This window comes from Fukomys damarensis, unplaced genomic scaffold (genome assembly GCF_012274545.1).
Source record: "Fukomys damarensis isolate Sample0158 unplaced genomic scaffold, DMR_v1.0_HiC HiC_scaffold_2, whole genome shotgun sequence".
Taxonomy (NCBI): domain Eukaryota; kingdom Metazoa; phylum Chordata; class Mammalia; order Rodentia; family Bathyergidae; genus Fukomys; species Fukomys damarensis.
Window position 1 is genome coordinate 39610764 of NW_022900914.1, and position 25270 is coordinate 39636033.

Sequence of the window (25270 nt, forward strand, 5' to 3'; positions counted from 1 at the left end):
AAAAAAAAAAAAAAAAAAAAAAAAAAAAAATCTTACCATATAATCTGTTTTGTTACTGTTGCTAAAGTTTCAAGTATATGGATGGAAAGGTTATGTTTAAGATTTAAAACACACAGAGAAGTAACTCACCTAATATTCAAAAATAGCTCTCAGGGCCAGGGATTTAGCTCAGTGGTTTGGTGTCCTGCCTTGCAAGCGCAAGGACCCAAGCTCAATTCCTGCTACCAAAACAAAACAAAACAAAAAAAACCCAACAAAAATAGCTCTCAATGACAGTTATGTTTTGAGCACATCCAAAATATTCTGCTATGTCGTGTTCCTACCAACACACCTATCAGTAATAACTCTAAAATTATTTTGTCATAAATTTATGTAGAAGAAATATCTGAGTATCGTTGTGCCATTTTAAAAAATGCATATATGATCACTGTATTTTTAAAAAAAATTTTCTATGATTTTGGAATTATGATTATGATTTCTCCACTGCCAACAATTTGTATTCCAGTTGCACTACAGTTTTAAAACATTCATTTTTAATCTAGTCAGAAAGGAGCCATATTTGTACATGGTTGTATTTGGGAGAAATTTTTTAGGGTGTGAGAGTTCTACAGATACTCTGCCTTAAGTATTTAAATACTTTAACATGATGTTGCCCTCAATAAAGGTCTTGGCTTGTTCTTGTGTGTAAGTTTAAAAATCTCACCTATCTACATGTCAAGCAAATGCCCTGGGCTATGACTGAAGATAATAATTTAAGATTTATGTATCCCTCTTGAAGGTTATAGTTGTGTGGTGAATTGACAGTTTTGAAGGACCTAACATGACATCAAAGGGTTCAAATGATTTAGTTTGGTCAGTTAATTTTTACCTTCCATTAAATTCCTTTAATGTTTCCTTCTTTTTCTTTCTTTCTAGCCCAGTCCTATTCCCAGTCCTGTTTTGGGGCGAAAGCCAAATGCTAGTCAGTCATTGCTTGTATGGTGTAAAGAGGTTACGAAAAACTACCGGGGAGTAAAAATCACCAATTTTACTACATCATGGAGAAATGGTTTATCTTTTTGTGCAATATTACATCACTTTAGACCAGACTTAATGTAAGTAGAAACACTTTACATTCTCTATTTTAATATTTTATAAATAATAGACTTTCTGCATACCCTTGTTTTATTGGAGATGGAACCCAGAATCTTTGCACTGAGCTACATCCCCAACACTTTTTTTTTCAACTCTTGCACATTTATTTCTGTTGTTTTTTTATTAGACATGTTTTATAGAACACAAATAATTTCTATACATCTATGCCAAAATACTTGACTTTGTTTCATTTTTACTAACCACGTCTCTTGTTTTTTTAGAGAAGTGTGTGCCAGAAAAAAATCCTTCCTTTTCAACACCTATAGTAATCTTTTCCTTTTTAAAAAAAGAATATTTTTCCTTAACCTCATACAAAGAACTGACTTCAAATTATTATGAAAATTGTGTTTGTGTTAAAATGAGATGACACAAAATATGCCCGTAACTCTTTGTACATTGACAACAAGGGATTACCTTGTGGTAAGTTTGGTTGTTAAGGCTGGTGTCTGGTCCCCTGCCTTAATTTCTCTTTCAGATGGAAAGCTTCAGGCAGGGAAATGTATAATCACTGCATGTATGTATATATGCATGTATATATGTATTTCCTTAATTTTCCACAGTATTAATTTTGTTAATTGAATTGCTGTGAAATTGCTAGTTTTTCTTTGGTATTATTTTAGATTCGGTTTGTTTTAAAAACAGCTTTTTTTTTAATGAAATACTGTATGTACCCACTGTACCATTTTTCCCTCAGTGACTACAAGTCTCTGAATCCTCAAGATATTAAAGAGAACAACAAAAAGGTAAGAATTGCCAAGGGAAAAAGACATAGCTTCAATTTTGGCTTCTCTGCAGATTTTTAATAAACGTGAGGGGGTTTTTGGTGAGGTTATAACTCAGCTTACGGAAGATACTCTGCTTCCTGAATTTTAAATTGGATGTATGATTTGTTCTCATTTATTATGAACTTTAAAGATCACAACTGCCAGGTTGGCATCAGATTATAATATCTGTATGACCTTCAATACCTGTTAAATGATTGTTAAAACACGTTATATTTATTCTAAGATTTAGCTTTTTAAAGTGTACCCCAAACTGTAGTGCTATAACTATTATGGAAGTTTAGAAAAATATGTTAGAGATGTAAGCAGGAATCTAATAGGTAAATAAGAAAGTATGCCTGGGTTTGTAGAAACAAGATACAGACATTGATTCTTCTCACTTTCTGTTAAACCATACATGCAAACATACATACGTATATATTTTTCCACATACATAATATGCTGAGACCAAGCTTTCCAACTAGTATGTGGGGATATTGATTCTTTAGGCTTCAGGGGCAGCTTTATAGGGCTGGGTTGCTGGAACCCCCTGGGCCAGCTGACTGTTGCTCCAGGGTGGTTACTATAGTGCACAGCCTGGTATTAGAATTTTCTGTGTGCAGGGAGGTAAATACCAAACTCTGAATGTACTAGATATTCAATCTTTGTTTCCACTGAATTATATTCTTCAACTGAAAAATTAATCAGTATGTCACTGTTTTAGAATAGAAGTTCTTTACCTTTGATCTGTGGATATAATTCCAGGGCTGTTAAACATGGTTACAAGAAAAATACATATTATTTACTATAATTCTTTAACTAAACCTTGACATTTCCTTCAGCTACGAATTTAGCAGCATATCATGGTAATATTAACCATGCTTGAAATTTTGTCACTTTTAGAAATCACAGATATTTTCATATTTTACTATAGTTACAAATTTCTACAAATACCTTTTAAGGTTATCATTCCTTCACAATTTCATGAATACATTCATAAGAAATTCAGACTTTACTCTTTCCAAAGTTCAGTTTTACAGTATGTTTATAGTTGTATTTTTCAGTATAATTGATTGACCCTTTATATATTTTATACATGTAAAACATTCTGAGAAGAGAGTTCATAGAACAAAGGTGTTAAAAACCTCTGGTCGGCCCAGGGATTTGGCTCATTGGTTCTGCCACCTGCCTCACAAGTGCAAGTTCCCGAGTTCAATCCCTGGCACCCGCACCCGCCCCCGCGCCAAAAAAAACCCTCTGGTCATCGCTAAATGAAATTAAACAGCAGAGACAGTTAAATATTATATTGCATGGTTTCTCTTATATGAGAAACTCAGTGTAAAGATCAAAATACTGTAGGGGCTGGGGATTTAGCTCAGGGGTTCTGGTGTTTGCCTTGCAAGCACAAGGACCTGAGTTCAATCCCCGGTACCCCCCCCACAAAAAAGGAGCAAAATACTGTAAAAGATTATACGAAACAGGAGATAGGCTTTGGATATGAATATGAGATCTAGAGATGGAGGAAGAGGGGAGGGAGAGGAAAGGGGCAAGTAAAATAGTATTAAGATGTAATATTTATATGTACAACTCCCTATAATGAATATATCCAGTATGTATCGCATATATGTACTGTGCTAATGAAAAACTTTTTAATGCACTTTATTTTATTTTATTTTTTTGGTGCCAGGGATCAAACTCGGGACCTTGCATTTAAGAGGCACGCGGCAGAACCCCTGAGCTAAATCCCTGGCTCTTTAATGTACTTTAGATAATTAAAATGATCAGTGATAAAGTCTTATGATTTTAGTAAAAGTTCAATTTTTTTTTCTTCTTTGACATATAAATTTTATATCTTTTGATACATATATCCAGTAAGGTGACTGCTGGGTCATGTAGTGATTCTATTTTTAATTATTTTTTAAAGTTCAATTTTCAAACAAGAATTTAAGTCAAAACATTTTTTGCTTATTGCTCTCTAAATTTGTATTGCTGTAAAAATTATTTCTTCACAAATGTATGATGTTACCACCAAAAAGTTAATCTTTAAAAATCAGTGTAATTTTCTTCATAGAAATTGCCTATTGGTAGACATACCACAAAGTAAGTAATTCTCATGAATTGTTTCTTATATAATCTTGGGAAAATGAAAGGACTGTTTTCATTACTTAAATCATATTCTTTAATGCTACAGTTCTTTACCTGAATTTTCTTGCATTTGAATAAAATGTTAAGCTAATTTAATATAGCTACAATATTAGCATTATAAAATAAAGGATTAATAGCCATTCAGTAGTGTTGGTATGCACCTGTAGTCCCAGCTGCTCTAGAGGTTAAAGCAGGAAGATTACATGGCACCCCCATGAGTTTGAGACCAGCCTAAGCAACATAGCAAAACCTTATCTCAAAAATAAGTAATTAATAAAATAAGTCATTATCTTTATAGAGTGGAGCTTTCAATTTACTCTTCAGAGTTTTGAAAGGAAATACTTTTGATTTTTACCTACCTACATACTGTATTTAAGTCATATTGAGAATCTCTGGCTGGGGATTTAGCTCAGTAAGTAGTACCACTGCCTGCCTCACAAGCACAAAGACCAGAGTTTGACCCCCAGCACCCCCCAAAAAAGAGAATCTCATTAAGCCTTAAATTATACTTTGCATTATTTTTTCAGGAATGGTGAACCATACCTTTTACTTAACATATTACTACATAGAATAATAATACAATATTCCATTAAAACTCAAATTATTTTCAGATATGGAGGTGTAACTCATTGGTAGACTGCCTAGCATGGGCAAGACCCTAAATCTTAGTCAGATCTTTTCAGGGGAGATCTTTCTTGCTTCAGCTGGTTCTTCCCCATAACCCTGTGTACCTTTGATTAGACTTAAAGCTGCATAAGAAATAATGCCTGTATCCTAAATTTCACAAAGATGCATAACTGTCAATGACTCCTCCGTGCCAATTTACTGAATGAGACAATTTCCTTTGAAAAAAAAATCTCTTTTTTTCACACACAGAGTTAAAGACAGTGGATGATTGACCGTAGCAGAAGAGGTTAACCTATAGGAAAATTCTTTTAGAAAGTGTTGACTGTGCTTACAAGAAACCTGGTTTATTTTTTAGTGTGTATAAAATGAATTGCTATGTGAAGCAAGACACCAGCAGGGGTTTCCCCACAAGGAAGCTAATCATTTCCCCAGGTCTATAAAAAGTATTTTTAAAAAATTTAAAAAACTATTTACCTGTAGCATATGATCTTAACCAGTATGTCAGTGTTTTAGATAATTAGGAAATGTTTAGAATACTGCCTAAAGATGGTCTACAGTTGATATCTGTCAATCAGGTCAACATGACATAGAACTAAGAAAATGTTTTTAATTTTCCTGAAACATGTAAAATAACAAACAAGCCTATACATGCACACCAACCAAGTCATTCTCTCTAGTAAATATTTTCAGGTACCTATATTATGAAGCATAGTGCTGTGAAAATTGAAGTGGTTTTAATATCACTATTTTTCATTTTCTTTCCCACTTAACATTTATTAAACTACAGGTAGAACACCAGACAAGGATTAAATTCAAAGGTAGAAATGTACTTTAACATATAAGTGCAAAAGACTGATCTCTTCTCAATTGTTAAGTAATCCTAGCATTTCTTCTAAGAAAAACTTTGTATTAGACTCTAAAATGTAGGTTGTTATGAAGAATTTTTATTTTAATGTCTTAAAGCAAGAATTATCTAGGGTCCTCATTTTATCTGAGACCTTTAGCTGTACTTCTCATTCTTCTTAGCAACACAGTGCTGTTTTCAAGGGTTAGTTGAGGATAGTAATAATTGTAAATTGAGAAACAGCTTTGATTCTTCAAAACTAGAAAAACCTGATGTGCCACACGCATTTAAAGGAAGGCTAACAAAAATAATACAATGCAGCCTCACATTCTCAGCTAGGTTGCAGTACTCAAAACATTTCATTCTTTCCAAAATGGTTGAAGTAAAAATGAAGTCACTCTTCTCATTATGAAAATCAGTCTTAATTGGGCATTTTAAAAATGTTTCTATATTTCTAAACTTAAGTAGCATTAATTTGTATCTTACATTTAGTAGTTCTTTTTACTCATCTAGATGTACTTTTTCTTCACTTTACAAGTCCATGAAAAAGAGTTGACAACAATGATTAGTCTAATAATTCTTTATACTTTAGTTTCTTAAAAATCATTTTAATATTTTGGTTTTAACTCATTTTTGTTTTCTTTTTAGAAAAGGATTTTTTTTTTCTTATTTGAGTTCCTGAGACGCGGGACTTTATTTTATTTTATTTTGTTAGTACATGTTCATATTACATGCATTATATAATCATCTTGGAGAGTGGGTACAGGTACATAATACAGTTTGCTTCCTTTTTTAAAATCTTCCCTATTCCTCCTCCCTGAATTCTCCTCTCCCCATTTTCATTCTTATTGATATTATTAATCTTAGCTCATATTTATGGCATATAATGTTTACATTCATTAAGGTTATTAGGTTCCTAAACATGGCATATCTTTATTCTACTTCTTTCTCCTTCTGATCCTCCCCCCTCACTCCTCACCCTTGATCTCTTGTATGATTCCTATTTGTAAGAGATCCATTCCCTTGTCTGCTTCTATCATCCCCTCTTGATGTCTTTTTGCTTTGTCTTACTCAAATGAGAGATACCATGTGGTATTTAAGCCTGTGTGTCCAATTTATTTCATTCAACATTATATTTTCCAGGTGCATACATTTTTCTACAAATGTCTCAAATTTGTTCTTTCCAGCAGACTAATATTCTATTATATATAGATACCACAGTTTCTTTATTCATTCATTTATTGATGGGTATACAGGTTGCTTTCAGGATTCAACTGTTAAGAATTGTGCTGCTATAAATATTGATATACATGTATAACTTTAGTATGATGTCTTATGCTTTTTGGGAAAGATACCTAGAAAAAGGATAGCTAGGTCATATGAAATTTCTAATTTTAGTTAAGAAATTTCCATACTGATTTCCACAGTGGTTGTACTAGTTTAAATTCCCACCAACAATAGAAAAAAAGAATATTTCAATTGTTTAATAATCCTTTGCTTCTTATTTCTACCCATTTTAATGTATTTTTTGACTTTTGGAATTTTATTCTTTTCATGTGGCCTAATAATGTCAGTAACATTATATGCCCTGGAACAACAAAAAATTTGAATTTTGCTGTTTTTAAAATGTATGAACTATCTGAGATACTCAGTTTTTCTTTCCTTTGAAGGCTTACGATGGATTTGCCAGCATAGGAATTTCCCGGTTATTGGAACCTTCGGATATGGTCTTACTAGCAATTCCTGACAAACTGACTGTTATGACTTATCTATATCAAATAAGGGCACATTTCAGTGGCCAAGAACTAAATGTTGTTCAAATAGAGGAAAACAGCAGTAAAAGCACATATAAAGTTGGAGACTATGAAACAGATACAAACAGTTCTGTTGATCAAGAAAAGTTCTATGCAGAGCTTAGTGACCTGAAGCGGGAGCCTGAACTGCACCAGCCTACCAGTGGAGCAGTAGACTTCTTATCATCTCAGGATGACTCTGTATTTGTAAATGATAGTGGTGTTGGAGAGTCAGAGAGTGAGCATCAGACTCCCGATGATCATCTTAGTCCAAGCACAGCTTCCCCTTACTGTCGCAGGACTAAAAGTGACACAGAACCTCAAAAGTCCCAGCAGAGCTCTGGAAGAACTTCAGGATCTGATGACCCTGGAATATGTTCCAATACAGAGTTAATCCAAGCACAGGTTTTGTTAGGGAAGAAGAGAGTATTGAAAGCTGAGACTTTAGAATTAAGTGACTTATATATGAGTGATAAAAAGAAGGAAAAGTCGCCATCCTGTATTTGTGAGGAGACAGATCATCAAAAGCTTCAGACTTTAAACAATAGTGATTTGGAGGAAGAAAAATTAGAGAATTCCAGATCCTTAGAATGCAGATCAGATGCTGAGCTAGCTATCAAGAAAACAAGTTTATCTCCTACTTCTAAACCTGGATACCTATACAGTAAAGATGCAGACCTTGCAAGAAAGAAACATACTTCCTTAAGGGAGACAGAGTCTGATGCAAGTGCTGATAGAACCACATTAAATCATGCTGATCATTCTGCCAAAACAGTCCAGGTAAGTGAGTTAAAATGAGTACATATATTTAGAATCAAACTTTTCTAAAGCATTTTTTCATTTAAAATTGCTGGTAGTCCTATTTTTCTTTATAGTATTTCTCCTCTTTTCTGTCAAAGCATGGCTTTGAAGCAGTGGTTCTCAAAGTATGATCTGAGGACCTCTGAGACTTTCCAGAACTCTTTCATACAGCCCCAAAGTTGAAACATTATTTACCTTTATAGGGACTTATTTACCTTTATCACTCTCATTGTCTCACAAATGTATAATATATATTCTGGTGGCTACATGATTCCCGATATTCTTGAGATTGAACAAAACATGAGTAGGAGAACCAGATGCTTTTTTCCTTACACTGTATTGCAGATTTACAAAACATGTAAAATAATGCATTCTTACTTGGTTTTTTTTTTTCATTGTTGTTCTTGTTTTTTTGTATCGGGGATTGAACTCAGGACCTTGTGCTTGTGATGCAGGTAGCAGCACCACTGAGCTACATCCCCAGCCCCTGGTTTGTTTTTAAAGTAACTAATTTTTTATTGAAATACGTTAAAACTAATGTGTTTGGATATTTCTAAATGAAAATACAAATATTTTTAAATTTCTGGTTTAATTTTCAGAATGACAAATAACAATAATACATTTCACATAAAAGGTAGTTCTTTAGCATTCTCAGTAATTTTTAGGCATATAAAGAGATCCTGTGACCAAAATGTTTTAGAGCTTCTAAATTATAGTATTTTTCTACAAGTATCTCTGGGGTTTTCTCCAAAGTCAGTAATACTCATTGATAATAGTACTTTTTTTACTTTACCAGGTCTTAAGAGAGAATTTTTTAGACAGTAACCTGAAGTTATGTTTTTTTCTTACATAGTAGTCAGCCCTTCGTATCCTCATGTTCTGTATCCATGGATTCAACCAACCGCAGATTGAAAATAGTTTATTTAAGAAAAAAAAATCTGTATTGAATATGTACATACTTTTTTCTTGTCATTATTCTCTAAGCAATACAGTTTAACAACTACTTGCATAGCACATTGTATTAACTATTAAAAGTAACCTAGAGATGATTTAATTAAAGTATACAAGAGGATGTATATAGATTATATTCAAATAGTATGCCATTTTATATAAATTTTAGGATCAAAGAAATATAATAGCTATCAAAGCAAGTCCCTGTTCTCCTAATCAAGATAACTCAAATCATAGGTCCTAAGTAGCTAAACCTCCCTGAAAGCTTTCACAACAGCAGTTGGGGCTGTAGCTCAGTGGTATAGCACTTGCCTATCATGTGCAAAGTCATCAGTAAACATCTAGTAATTAACAGATGCAGTATTTATTTGATATCCCTTCATGGCACTATCTACCACAGATTTTTGTTTGTTTGTTGTTGGATTTGCTTTGTTTGTTTTTTGGGACAGGGTCTTACTGTGTAGTCCAGTCTGGCCTTGAATTCATGATCCACCTGTCTCAGCTTCTGCAGTGCTGGGATTACAGGTGTGTTCCACTACACCAGGTTTTTATTTATTATTTTGTAACAGGATCTCACTAAATTGCTGAATTACCCAGGTTAAACTCAAACTTTTAGTCTTCCTACCTCAGTCTCCCAGAGTGCTAGGATTACAGGCATGCATGACTACACCTAGCTATAAACCAGATTTTTAAGGAAATTCTATTTAGTTAAATCTAGAAATGTATTACTAGTTAAAAATTAGAAATATTCTGAAGGAGACTCAGTAAACCTGGATTCTCATTTTAACTCAGTCATAAATTAGTGCTATGATATGTTAATTTAGCCATTTAAGCTTCTCAATCTCATTTTCCACATATGTTAAATGAAGTAATCTCTTAGGGCTCTCTTAGCTCTATAAAATTCCATCATGTGATTCCGTCATGCAAACTGCTGTACAAGATGATGGAAGCATCATCTATGTATATCTCCATATGTTCATTGCCCATTGGTTGTCATGGTCAGAATTTTGCTTAAGGACTGGGAGTGGTGGTGCACACCTGCAATCCCAGGAGACTGAGACAGGAGGATTGCCATGAGTTCAAGGCCAGCCTGGGCTAGATAGGTAGACCCTGTCTAAAAAACCCAAATAAATAAAGAAAGAATTTTCTTAAGGTAAGTTTAAAATTTGTTTGGTACTAGGTTGGCAAAACTGATGTCTAACATGAAAGGTTTTAAAAATTATATATAGTAGCTACATTTTGGACAATTAAATATCTGTCCCTTGTACACTATATCAATTATCAGATATGTATCTCACATTTTATCTTCTCTACAAGATATTATATACTCATATCAGAATTAATTGGAAGTGTTCTTAGCAAGTGATAATTGTGGCATTGTATTATAGGAAATTTAGTAATTTAGTATGTTTTTAATTTTTGTTTTGGTTTTTTGAGACAGGGTCTTGCTATTGTAGTTCAGGCTGGCCTTGAACTCACTATGTAGCCCAGGTAGGCCTTGAACTTGTGGTGAGGCTTCTGACTCAGCCTCTCAAGTGCTGGAATTACAGGCATGCACCACCATGCCTGGCACATAATACATTTAAGGTCATGTGATGACAGTTATATATATATTAAACGCATCTCTCTTAAACTTTGCAACTCATGAAGTAAGCAGTTGAATCCCATGTTCTATATGGGAAACCTGGAGTTTACAGTTATCTGTGGTCACATAATGTTAAAGTTTGAGCTCAAAGCCAATCATGTCTGGCAACAAAGTCTGTGCTCCTAAAGTTTATGCTCACAATATTGCTTATTTTTTTTATATAATAATAGCACAAAAAATTATCATAGCCCAAAGGTAAAGTGTCAGCTTTACTAAAGGCAATTTCGTATTTAGTGTGCATCAAGTCCTTTAAAAATGTTTATGTCATACAGGCATGGTGACTTACCCCTTGTAGTCTCCTTTATTTGGAAGATGACACAGATCACTTGAGCCTGTGTATTTGAGCCCAGCTTAGGCAACATAGCAAGACCTTGTCTGAACAAATCAAGTAAAATACCAGTGTTTTATCTCATTAGGTTTTATGTCTAGAAACTTTTCCTAAGGAGATACTCAGAATTATATGTAAAAATTTACATATAAGAATGTTCATAAAATAATGTCCATTATTTCTAGGACTGGGGATATAGCTTAGGATAGAGAATCAATCAATGCATTATTTATATTAGCGCAAAAATTAGAAACAACCTATATGTACAGTAAAGTAATATGTAAAGTATGGTGCATCTGTATAATAGAATGCTAGGTAGCCTATGAAAAATCCTGTTTTTAAAAAAATACAGAAAAGCCGGGGATTTAGCTCAGTGGTTCGGTGGCCTGCCTTGCCAAGCACAAGGACCCGAGTTCAATCCCCGGTACCAAAAAAATACAGAAAATACATGAGAAGAAGCTTACAATGAAGTATTGAGAAAGCTAGGTTACTATTTTTTTATTTGTATTTCCTAAAATCTCCATAATACGAAATGGGTTTGTAAGAAAAATGTAATTCGTGTTTATGTGCTCTTAGGACCATAGCTAGTTGGAATCACTAAAGGACTATAGAATTTAGAGCTAGTAGGGTCTTAAAGATGTTTTACTCTCAGTCAATTCAAAGATAAATTGAGTACTAATAGTACTTACAAAAGCACTGTTAACATTTCTCCAGTGCTTGCCATGTGCCAGTGGTGAATATAGTACTCTACTCTTGTTACTTAATTTTACACTGTGCTTATGAGGGTTGCTCTGTTTTGATCCCAATTTTATTAAATGAGGAAATGGAGGCTTGTGTTGAGTAACTTCACTATAGTTAAGTGATAGATCTGGTATTTGGCGTTTGAACCCAAGCCTGTCTGACCCACCCCCCCTTTTTGTACTGGGGATTGAACTCAGGACCTTGTGCTTGTAAGGCAGTCAGCAGAACCACTGAGCTAAATCCCCAGCCCATGACCCCCAAAATTTTAACCATCATATGATGGTTTGCAGTACATAGGTGGTTTTTGTTTGTTTGGGCAATAACTGGGGATTGAACCCAGAGCCTTCAAATTGAACTACATCCCAGGCCCTTTTTTAAACTTTTTGAGATAAAGTCTTGCTGAGTTGCTTAGTGTGGGCTCAAACTTGTGATCCTCCTGTGTCTGCCTCAGAGTTCTGGGATTATATGTATCTGTGGTATCCCCATGCTCAGCTACAGTATACAGTACTTTCTAAATGACTTGCTTGGTGTTACATTGCTTAATTATTTTTAATGTGAGAATGTAATTAACAGTCTGATGTCTTAACTGCAAATTAAGTGTTCATTGAATTACTTTTGTCTATTTTTCAGAAAGTACAGTATTTGTATTATGAGTCAAAATATAATGACCAGTAATATCACGTCCTGTCAACATAACCTAGAATCTGTCATTGCCACTTACACATTTCATTTTTATCCATTCAGAATTTTTGTTTAATCCTCTTAAAATTTTGAGTGATGAAAATGTTACTGTAATCCCAGGACTCAAGAAGGTGAGGCAGGGACTGGAGATTTAGCTCAGTAGTCTCTCTACCTGCCTTTCAAGCACAAGGTCCTGAGTTCAATCCCCAGTACCAAAAAGAAAAAAGGTGAAGCTGAGGCAGAAGGATCTTGAGTTTGAGCCTAGCCTGAGCTACATAATGAGTTTAAAGACAGCTGGACTTCATAACAACACCCTATCTTTTTTTTTTTTTTAAAAAACCCCCTTTTTTTTTTTTTTTTTTTTTTTTTTTTTGGTATTGGACATCAAACTCAGGACCTTGCACTTGCCAGGCAGGTGCAGCACCACTGAACTAAATCCCTGGCCCACAAGATCCTATCTTTTAAAAAAAAAGTAAAAACAAAACAAAAAAAGTTCTGGAATTATTGGTGATAGTTTATAACCTTGTGACTATACCAAAAACAATCAGTTGTATGTTTTAAGGCAAATTTTAAGATTACAGAAAAAAGGTTTAAAATATAGTCAAAAATAAAGATCACAAAGACAAAATGTGCTTAATGTTTTTTTAAATGATTATTTCATATAATACTAAATAAAAGAATGGGTTTCTTGTTTATTTTCCTTAACCACAAAAACTATACAGTGAAAAGGAAGTAAAAAAGAACTAACCGTCAGAGTAATAGTAATAGCCTTCTAAAACCAAACATTGGTTTGTTTAGTTAGTAGAAAAAAAGGAATTTGAAGAGTTCAGATATTGTGCCTTTCATTAATACTATCATTTAAGAACTGATTTTCATTAATGGCTAATATCTACTGTACTTCAAAATTACATTGTAAAATCACAAGTTAACCAAGAAAAATACTTTTCTAATTCTTGTGTGTTTGATTATTTTGTTACACAGAGGATGAACTATGGAGAAAACCAGTTTTATAAAATATAAAATATAAAAATATATAAAATATACTATATTTTATAAAATATAATAGTTGTTGCTTTAAATTTTCTATACATGTTAACTGTCATGACTTTAAGACTATTGCCACTGGCATTTTATATCAATGTACAAAGTTAGAAGATATATTGTTATCAATTGTATGATATCAATTATATGACTATAAAATAAAATTGTGACCTAAAATATGGATCTAATGAGACTGTATTTTAATAAGAATATAATTAAACTAAATCCAGTTTTAGACATGTATATTTTCTTTATGTCAAGATTCATGTATTTGCTCTATAGCTTCTAGTCAACATTAATATTTTCTATAGACAATCTGTGAAGGAAGCTGTGTTCTTACTCCTGACCACTTTTATTTCAACAGATTTTCTAACCTTTAATTATTTTACAAATGTAGATTACTTCTTTTGGTTTGAGATTTTTAAAATATTGACTTCTCATTCTGTATCTTTGTTTTTCAGCATCGAATGTTATCCAGGCAAGAAGAACTTAAAGAAAGGGCAAGAGTTCTACTTGAGCAAGCAAGAAGAGATGCAGCATTAAAGGCAGGGAATAAGCAGAATACCAATGCAGCCACACCATTCTGCAACAGGCAGATAAGTGATGTGAGGAACATTGCTTGAAAAAAACCTTAAATTGTTCATTATAATCATAATTATAATGTGGTGAGGAGAGTAATTTGCTTGCATTTTTGCTGAATTATCCTTCTGTAGATATTGTACGTTGTGAGTACTTTGTACGTTCATTGAACTGATAAATCTATAACTATAGAATCATGTTGTCATTATTTCTATACAGCAGTATTATTTTCCAGGAAAAGATCATGGAATATAAATTCCTCATTACATAAATAACTTTTGTGTTAATTCACATTTTGTAATCGTGCTGATACTGTTTAAGGTTTCCATGTAAGGTTTAATTTTGTTGAAAATATTGATATAATATTGATGCCTATCATTTTTTGGCTGCCTACCATATAGTTCAAGAATTAAAATTATTTTACTTAACTTCATGAAGATATTCAAATTACTTTCCAGATTAGAAAACTAAGGCCAATATATAAAGCACTTCATACAAGGTCCCCAAGTCAGGAAGTGGTGAATCCAGGATTTAACCGGAGCCTCATTAGATTGTAGAAATAGTGCATACTCCTAGTGTATTCTGTGGTCTTTGTATTAAAACCACATTTGTATACATGTTTTGGTGTATTGCTTCACAGATAATTTGAACATAGAGTATTTGAAGCAATTAAATACAGGGAGACATTGGGCTGGGGATTTAGCTCATTGGTGCCACTGCCTGCCTCGAAAGCACAAGGTGTCCCGAGTTTGACCTGGTACCATTTTTTTTTAAAAAAAAAAAAAAAAAAACAGGGAGACATGAACCTCTTCATGAATCTGAAAACTAAGATAACTCTACCCGCCACCAAAGTCACATATTCACAGAATTCCACACACTTTTTGCAGTTTTGTGGATATTGGTTTAATAATCCATGACCTGCCTGTTGTAATGTATACACTTGTAATGCCAGCACTCTGGGAGGCTGAACCAGGAGGATCACCAGTTCTACCCCAGTCTGAATAACTTAACCTACTGAGACCCTGTCTCACAATAAAAAATAAGGGGTTGGGGATGTAGCTCAGTATAAAGACGCTAATTTTTAAAATTTGAACATTAATAGCCAGGAAGTTAGCTCAGTGGTGCTGCCTGACTTGCAAGTGCAAGGCCCCAAGTTCAATCCCGGGAAAAAAAAAAAAAAAAAAAAATTGAACATTCACTGTATTTTCTATCATACCTGATTTAAAATCAATTTAGTAGGCCACAATAGCTGATTATAAATAAGGATAAATATCATACATAGTGAGCAGTATTTTTTGTTGAAACTTTTGTTTCAGCTACATGAGTGGTGTGCTTACTAGATCTTAATATAAAATGTATTTTAACTATAGATCATGACGAAAAAAGTTTATGAAATACTAATCTTGCTGGGCATGGTAGTACATGCCTATAATCCCAGTTCCTTGGTATTACTTGGGAGGCTGAGGTACTAGAATCAAATGTTTGAGCTGATCCTGGGCTACTTAGCCAGACCCTGACTCAAAATGAAAAATAGAAGGGGCTGGGGATGTAACTTAGTATAAAGGCCCTGGGTTCAATCCTCAGTACCAGAGGGGGTGGGGAGAAGTGCAAATCTAAAAAACCATTTTTTATAAGGAAGAACATGTAGCTTTTATGACAGGTTTTCCAGCTCCTAACCATCTCTTATATCATCAACTTAACGATTCAGATATTTACCAAATATGTTTATGGGGTATCGGAACAAAATCCACTCATAGTAAAAAAAAAAAAAAAGTTAAGCTACTTACTTCATAGTATTTATATTCTTGTAGGAAGAGTTAGATAATAACAAAGTAGTTATAGAGTATGAAAGTCAAGTGATAAAAGTAGAGGGTAATTTGAGAAAATAGGGGCTTAATTGACCTAAAACAGAGCCATTTGAACACAGGGCTCACTTGGTAGGTGAGAAGGATCCAATCAAGTAAAGGGCCACAAAAAGGGTATACAGTAGAAAGACTTTATGATAATATATGTATCATAATTCTTTCAAATTCTAAAAATTGTAGAAAATTAGTATCTTTATTTTTTAAATAATTAAAATTTTACTATGAATTGATTTTAAATGCAGAATACTTCATTTTTGTATGATCTGTCTTCCAAGTAGATTAAAAAATCATTTTATCTGTATATACATTTTACATATCTTAAAATTTTCATCTGATATTTATTGAGTACTTGATCTGTTGTGTCAAGGAAGATTGTAAGTGCTTTCACATAGATTTTCTCATTTAATCATTGGAACAATCACATAAATATTGTTGTCCCCATTTTACAGTGGATAAAACTGACCCACAAACTAATTTATGAATTACCCATGATCACACAACTAATAAGTAACAGATCCAGGAATTGAACCTAGACAGTCTGACTTCAGAGATTATATTCTCAAAGCATTGTGTTATATTTCTTTGTGGTTAGTTTTTCTGTCATTCTTCTGAAGGAAGAATAAATATTGCAGAGAGGAGGAAAATGAGTTTGGAAAAAAGTTTTTAACTTATATAGGTTCACAGACAATGGCAAATTCAGCTCAGAATTTAAATATCCTGAGTTGTAAGGTTGTTTATTCTTAGGTTCAATATATTTGTTCATAGTTCAGCCTTTAAAAACTTGTTATCTCTTTTGTACAAGGCACCATTAATCTTTGTTAGAGTTTTAATTCCCAAATGAAATTTAAACTTTCAGCTATTTTATATATAATGCTAATTCAACATTAGAAATTAATTATAAAAACATCTTTTGTCCCATGTATGGGCATGTTTATCTGTGTATAACTTGAATTTTAAGAAAGTAAAGCTGACATAGCTATATACCAAATTAAAATATAAACTATTATATATATTGTATATAATAATATATTAAAACTGATATAGAATAGATAACTAATATATAAACTAAAATATGACTAATATATAAACTAAAGCTATATACTCTTTTGTATTGCTCATAGCATGGAAATTATAACATCATCAAGAAATGCTTGTTCTGGAGCTGAGAGGGTATGTTTCTCAGTGGTAGAGCACTTGCCTAGACAAGGTCTGCAAGACCCTGGGTTTGATTCCCAACCACCACAACATATAAAAAGAAATCTTCATTCCTTTCACCAAATAATTCCACTAACAAAAATTGCAATATTTAAATTTTAGCAAAAATAGTAGCACAGTCTCACAGTTCTTAAAGCATAGATTTAGGGGAAACAGTAAAGAAATTACAACAAATACTTATACTTGTTGTATATAAAGATTATGTATTTATATTTTGAAAGAATAACGATATCAGAAAATGTTCCCAATGTTATTTTGTATAGAAACACAAAGATATGTAATAGTATATGTGATATGACCTCCATTTTGAAATAATGTAGACTATTTTATATTTGCATTAAAAAGGCCAGAAAGGAAAAATCAAAATGGTAACAGTATTTATCCCTAGAGTGTAGAACAAAATTTGGCTTATAGTGTTTTTTTCCCTTAATTCTTTGTTGAATTAAAAATAATGGCATGTTAACGGAAATAATTGAAGGAATTCTGGGTATCCCCAAAAGATGTTTTTATGAAATTGTTTTCTTAGCATACCCAAACAAAGCTGAGTAAAGCAGTTTCATTTAGTGTAGTTGTATTTCTTTGTGTGTGCATGTATGTGTATGTATTTTAAAAAGAGAGGCAGATAGGCTGGGGATGTAGTTCAGTAGTGAAGAAAAAGTGGAGAGGGGGAAAGAAAGGGGAAGGAAGGACAAGAGGGGGGATAGAAAGATTTTTTCACTTTTACAGTTCATGATTTTAGATTGTACCTAGAAGTGGAACTAGGTGTGAGAAAATGGCTGGTTTACTAATACATACACTGTTCACACTGAAAGACATGAAATTCTTGATTACCATTGTAGAATTGATAAATAATAATTATGCTGTCTCATAAAATACTTCATTGTTCCTTTAACGATAGCTGACGTGGCTTGGGTTAGTATCTTGTATTTTCATGTATTAGTAGTTGCTTTTACCCCAAAGAGCAGCACTATGCCACATAGCTGGTTGGTCATTTTATTACATTTATTTCACAGTTTCCCAAAGATGTACCCTATGGCTTATAAAATTATGCTTTGAATAGTCCTTTCCCTTTCATGTTATCTACTGCTGCATTTAAAAGTCACTGGAAAACTTATTGACATAAAACAACCATTTTACGCTACTCAGGATTCTGTCAGACAATACACAGTAGAACTGGCTTTTTTCTGCTCCACAATGTCTGGGGCTGGCTTTCACCTCACACCTCTGATGACTTGTCAGTTGAAACAGGTACATATGACCTCTCTACATAGTCTTTCTACTTCTCTAATCTGCACTTCCTCATCACATAGTAGTGTCCCCTGGGAATAATACAGAAATGTATGGCATTTTTATAATTAATTTTTTTAAAAGAAAAAACAAAATTGACTTTAAATGTATTGTGGGAAAGGAAAATTAGTGACCAATTTTGGTTATGAACATAGACACAAAAATCATAAACTTGTTGGGAGTGGTGGTGTGTTCCTTTAATCCTACCTGTTTGGGAGGTTAAGGCAGGAGGTTCCTTTGAGCAAAAGGGTTCAAGACTAGCCTGGGTACATAGCAAGACATCATCTCAACAGAAAAAAAAATCATAAACAAAACATAATCTTTTGTACATAAAAAGATTAACATAAACGGCAAATTTAGATTTATTCTAGGAGTGCAGCATTGGTTGATATTTCAAAAATCAAACAATATTAACAGAATAAAGAAGGCTAGCAAAATTTTTAATAGATACAGAAAATTGTTTGAAAAATATCAGCATCCATTCATGAGCCAAAGGGAGGAAAAAAAAAAAAAAAGAAACACAATTCCCAGAAAACTAGAAATAGAAAGGAATGAGATATTGAAAGCTTTACATTTGAGACAGAATAAAAGGGAAAAGATTTGCTATCTTTTTATAATCACAGTGGAGTTCCTAAAACAAGAAAAAGAAATAAAAAGTATAAGGAATGAAAAGGAAAAAATAAAACTATCATCATTCATCAGGAATATGATTCATACATAGAAATCCCTCCAAAAGCAAAATTACTGTATACAAAGTAACTTATTTTTCCAAGGAGTTATATAAATGGTCAATAGCACATAAGTAAGATCTTCAGTATCTTTAGTTATCAAGGAAATACAAATCAAAAGTGATATGTCACTGTATATACATGAGAATGGTTAAAATGTAAAAGACAGGAGTTGATAAGAATGGATCATCTAGAACTCTGCTCACATTTCTGGTGGGATTGCAAAATAGCCATCTTAGAAAATAGTTGGGCTATTTCTTTAAAAGTTAAACATACACTTACTGTATTCCTCAGCAACTCCAATACTAGGTGTTTACCCCTGCCCTTAAAAAAAAACTGAAGACATGGTCACACAAAAACTTGTACACAAATATAATGAGCAGAAATTGGATAAAATGTCTGTCAACAAATGAATGAACAATCACCTCCTAATGTATCCATACGATAGAACACAATTTGAGCATCCCTAATCTGAAATCCCCAATCCAAAATGCTTTTAAATCCAAAGCACATTTGGTCCCAGGAATTTCAGTTAAGAATTACTCAACCTGTGCTACTCAGGAATGCAAAGGAACAAACAACTGAGATACATAGTAGCAAATGAATGATAGGAATATTATGCTGAGAACATAAAAGAACACATATGTACATTGATACATTTACATGTAATTCTACAACAAGAGAGACTATTGTAGAGTAACATCAGCTTACCTGGAGGAAGGATAGGTGAGCTTAACTGCAAAGGAATAGGAGCAAACTTTTTATAAGGATGGGAAGTCTCCCTTTATTTTGTTTGTGAAAACACAAGTGTATAATTTGTTAAAATATATCAGACTTAAAATGGTTACATTTTCTTTTTATAGTAACAATTAGAAGTTTAGAAACACTTTAAAATAGCTTCAAAAATAATATGTTAAGAAAAAGTTTAAAGAGATATGTAAGACTTTCTACTTAAGCAGAATTCTGAAGCATTCTAAAAGACATAAAAGTTATCTAAATGGAAGGACATCTCAAGTTCATAGATTGGAGGATTTTGTTTTTTTTATATTGTAGTAAGAACACATGAAACCTACACTCTTAATTTTTAAGTGTGGAAAAACAGCAGTACTGACTGTAGGTGCAGTGTTGTATAGATCTTTAGAACTTACTTTGTTTAACTAAAAATTTCTTACCTGTTGATCAGTAACTTCCCATTTCTCTTTCACTTTAACCCCTGGAAACCACTATTCCATTCTTTGGTACTATGAATTTGACTCTTGGGTGATTCATATAAGTGGAATCATACAATATTTGTCCTTCTCTAGTGGCTTATTTACCACAGTATAACGCCATCAAGAGTCATCCATGTTGTAGCATATGACAAACTTCTTTTTAAGTCTTTTTAGGTCTGGTTGGATGCAGTGCTGCATGTCTAATCCCAGCACTTGGAAAGCTGATGCACGAGGATCATTACAAGTTGAAGGCCAGTCTGGGCTACATAGTGAGTTCAAGACCAGCTTCAATTACATTGAAGTACTTGAAGGCCAGCTCTCAAAAAAAAAAAAAAAAAAAAAAAAATTGCATAGTGTTTTATTACATTCATGTGCTGATGGACATTTAGATTGTTTTCACATTTTGGCTATTATGGGAAGTCCTGCAATGAATATGAAAGTGCTAACATCTCCTCAAGATCCAAATTTCAGTTTGTTTGGATAAATACACAGAAGTGAGACTGCTGGATCATATGGTAGTTCTATTTTTAATTTTAGAGGACCCTCCATCTTGTTTTTCATAGAAGCTGCACCATATTTTTCCAATTAATAGTGTACAAAAGTTCCCATTTCTCCATATTCTTCCCAGCACTATCTTTGTTCTTAAATAATAGCCGCCCTTAACAAGTGCGTGATGGTATTATATTGTGGTTTCATTTGCATTTCCCTGATGACTACTAATACTGGTTATATCTGCATGTGACCATTTGTATTTCTTCTTTGGGGAAATGTCTGGCCAAGCCCTTAGCTCATTTTAAAATCAAGTTATAAGTTTGTTAGGGGTTTGTATGTATTGAGTTGTAGGAAGTCCTTTTGTAGCTTAGACGTTAACACCTTTTACTGAGTAAGTACTATATTGTTTACAAATATTTTCTGCTCTTCTGCTGTTGATTATTACATTTCCTGTGTCTTCTGATCGAGTTCAAAAGTAACATCATTTCTGCTATATTGTGCTAGCCTAAGTAGTCACAAAGCTACACTCAGGTTGAAAGAAAAGAGACACAGACCCCATCACACATTAGAGAAATGTCAAAGTCAGGTTTAAGAGCATCTTGCATAAGAGATAGTGTAGCAGCCTCCACAGCTTAAAATTTACACTTAGTGAGAAAACCCTTTCACTGTTGCTCATTTTTCAAATTTGAAACTATATGTAGATATTTTATGAAAATAATGAGTTTTATGAACTAAATAGTACATTCCAGTACTATTTTTCCTGTTTTGACACTTGATGTCTGGGAGAGGTTAGATCTTGCCATTGCTTTTCACACTTAGTATACAACTTGATAAGCAAGTATCAATCTTTTGACAAAGTTGTTTTGTTTTGTCTTGATAGGGTCTCATTTTGAGGTGTAGGCTGGCCTTGAACTCACTATATAGCCCAGGCTGGCCTTGAACTCACTGGGATTCTTCTGCCTTAGCTTCCCAAGTGCTAGGATTACAGTTGTGCACCACTAAGCCTGGTTTCTAAAGCAGTTTTCTTTTTCTTTTTGGTACTGGGGATCAAACTCAGGACCTTGAGCTTGGGAAGCAGGTGTGGTGCTGCTGAGCTAGATTCCTGGACCCTAAAGTAGTTTTCTTAATTTGTCTGTTTCTTGTATAATTTCGGAATAGCTTTTATTAATAGGATTGGCATAGTTTAGACAGTACTACTAATTTTGTGGAAAAGTAATATGACTAGCAAAAAGAGAAAATCTCCAGTTTTGTCTCGGGAGAAGTTTAGTATGAGGTAAAGTGATTTTAAAACAGGGAAGTACTTTGTATTTCTGATTCTGTTTTTCCATTTGTAAAATAAAGACAAAGACCTTTTCCTTTTTCTTGTTGACACTCAAATTAATAGGTGCTCCTATGAAGGGGGAAAGGCAGCCATGACTAATAGCTATCTCCACTTCAATGTTAACATTTCCACCACTCTAGAAATCAAATGACCTATGTTTAATAAAAGCAGGTCTAAATATGACTGGGATCTCAGTTAGTGAACCGATTTTTGATAGTTTTATTTTGCTTATGCTCTTTAATTTATAGTATACTTATTTTTAAATGCATTATAATCTTCTTTGCTCTTCATAATATATGTGGGGTCCCAAAAGTCAAAGTGCTGGATTGATAGAATTATACTTGCTCACTCCTAGTGTAACTGGGAAGTCCTCTGAGTTATTTTTGGGGGGGTTCTTGTATTTTTGTGGAGTTTTGGGGGGAGTTGGGGTGAAACAGGATCTCACTCTATATAGTTCAGGCCACCGTGAACTATGTACCTCATGTTGACCTCAAATTCATGGAGATCCTTCTACCTCAGCCTCTCAAATGCTGGGATTACAAGCATGTACCATCATGCCTGGCAGTCCTCTGAGTTTTCAAAAAAAACAAAAGAAACAGTTGGCACCTATGAATGATCTTGTCTTAAAAAAAAATGTGATGCTGACCCATAGTTCTTCAAGAACTCACTGAAGAACTTACTGGAACTACTTATTACTTAAAGGACCACTGATTTAGAAATTCTTTAGCAATTTTTCTTTCAGTATTGAGGTTTAAACCCAGAACCTTCACACAGAGCTACATCCCCAGCTCTTTTTTATTTTTTATTTTGAAACAGAGAGTCTCATTCTAACTTGCTGAATTTCCCATGCTGGGCATGAACTTTGCAACCATTTTGCCTCATCCTCCCAGAATGCTAGGATTATAGGCTTGCGCCACCATGTACAACTTCTTCAGCAATTTCTGTACTTTATCCTTCTGTTTCTGAGTTCCTGTACAGCTAAGCTAAGACCCTGTGGTGAATGTCATGAAGAATGAGTGTGCTGTTTTAATCATTTATATTAGAGTACATAAATAGATGAAAGCATATAGTATATTGGACTATGTGCACATACTCAGTACAAATTAGCCAAATTTTCAAAACTTTAGTTCTAGACTAAGAGAGAATTTATAGGGAGAGGACTCAGGAAAGAGTTAACAAGTTCACAAAGGGTCAAAATTCATATATCTTCCTGCTGGGTGGCTTTGAACAACCAGTGATTCAAGCCAGAGGGAACATGTTAAAGGTTTGAAACCAAAGATCTACATAAAGGGAAGATAGGTGTAGAAAGTTGGGAAATAGCTTAGTTGTGAATTTAAATATGTGAAATCTCAAAACCTTTTTAGTGGCTCTTCTTACCTAAGAGAATACATTTCCCAGCTGTGTAATCAACATTACCTCACACAAAGTCCTTATAAATCTCCCCTTCCTTTCTAGTCTCATCTTTCATTGGTCTCCAGTTCATTTTCCAGTCCAGTTCTAAGTTGTTTCCCATATCTAAAACGTCCATACTCTTTCATTTTTGTGTCAAGCATTTGTTCTCTCCCTGAAATGCCTTTCTCTTACTAGCTTCTACTGAGATACCATTTCTTCTATGAATGCTTCTCCCATGACTCCTTGCAATCAAATTATTCTTTCTTGTTCTATTTCTAGTGTGTTTTTAACATATCTTTAGTGTATGTTTAATGTAATTATTTAATTACAAATCCCTTTATCCCTCTCAATTATGAGCTGTTCAAAGTACAAGGACCTTGTCTCCCCAGCACAAAGTATTCAGTAAATGTTCAATGAATAAATGAAGGGAATAGTGGAAGTCTTTTTCGTATTCTATGTATCAACCAATAAAAAACGTGAACTTAAACATAAAATACTGTTTTAAAGAATTTCCTGGCAGTAAAAGTTTATGTTCAAGAAAAATAAATGTTTCTCTGAAAGTCTTTAAAGCAGAATGGAATACAGTTGGGCAGAAGAAGTTGATGTGTTTCTCTGTCCTAAGGAAGTTACAAATAAGACTGCTTTTGCTGTTTTGGGACCTAAAGTTCCATGTGTAATCTGTTTCTTTCTACGCATTCTCAAATTCTACATTATGATACCTTTCTTTCTTGTTAATGGTATGTATATATCAAATTCTAATAAACACCTGCTTTTCTCATATTCTCAAACTCTAATTATAGTTTAGCTTCCAACTCTGCCCTAAATCATAACACTCTACTAAACATTCTTTCTTATTATTCTAGCCTTAGGCTGCAAGGCTGGGAAGCAGTTTCTACAACTTTAAAAACAACTCTTAGTAACCTAATCTTAGACTCTACTTAAATTATCCTCAGTAAAACTTTGAGTTGTAATTTCTCTTAAAGAACAACTCACAGATGCCACAGACCTTTTAATTTTTCTTAATTTTTCTAGGAATATTATTGCATGTTTTGATGAGACCTTAATAAAAGTACATGTTGCCTTTTGAGTTTTTTTAAAGAAAAGTCACGGGCCGGGGATTTAGCTCAGTGGTGTCGCTGCCTGCCTTGCGAGCACAAGGTCCTGAGTTTTTTCTCCAGTGCCAAAAAAAGGTAAAGAAAGAAGAAAGAACAGCAATATAAATGAATCATATTAATGATTTTGTTGTTGTTGTTGTTGTTGTTGTTTTTGTTACCTGGATCAAACTCAGGACCTAGTGCTTGCAAGGCGGCGCCACTGAGCTAAATCCCCAGCTTGCTTTCTTTACTCTGATGGTGCTATAGATTGAATGCTAAGCCTGTTCTTTACCACTGAGGTATATCCCACTCCCTCTTTGTACCTTTATTAACTCATTTAGCCATCTTTGATTTGTTCCCTGAAATCATTTTTCTGTAAATACAGATTTCATTTGCTTTGAATCTGTTATTTTTTTCCCTTCATTCTTTTATTCTATGAAGATGTTCAAATGTTGTATTTTACTAAATATAAGTTGTGTGATATTTGTGATTCATTGTTTTCCACATGTATTTAAAATTATTGTTTTCAAAGCACCTTTAGCATTTTAGACATTTTATTGTAGAGTAGTTTTTTTTTTTTAATTTTTTTTTTTT

At 33.5% G+C, this 25270-nt stretch overlaps 1 protein-coding gene across 11 annotated transcripts in view; it reads left to right on the top strand.

The window, feature by feature from the left end:
• Ehbp1 (EH domain binding protein 1) overlaps positions 1-25270 on the top strand; it is a 350335-nt gene that overhangs the window by 241999 nt on the left and 83066 nt on the right. For 9 of the 11 annotated variants that reach the window (XM_010609755.3, XM_010609756.3, XM_010609757.3 and 6 more), the window contains 4 exons: positions 916-1094; positions 1829-1877; positions 7182-8084; positions 13954-14097. In XM_010609755.3, the coding sequence (XP_010608057.1) occupies positions 916-1094; positions 1829-1877; positions 7182-8084; positions 13954-14097 (1275 nt within the window). The remainder of the gene's footprint in view (positions 1-915; positions 1095-1828; positions 1878-7181; positions 8085-13953; positions 14098-25270) is intronic. The other 2 variants (XM_010609762.3, XM_033764318.1) reach the window with 2 other exon arrangements.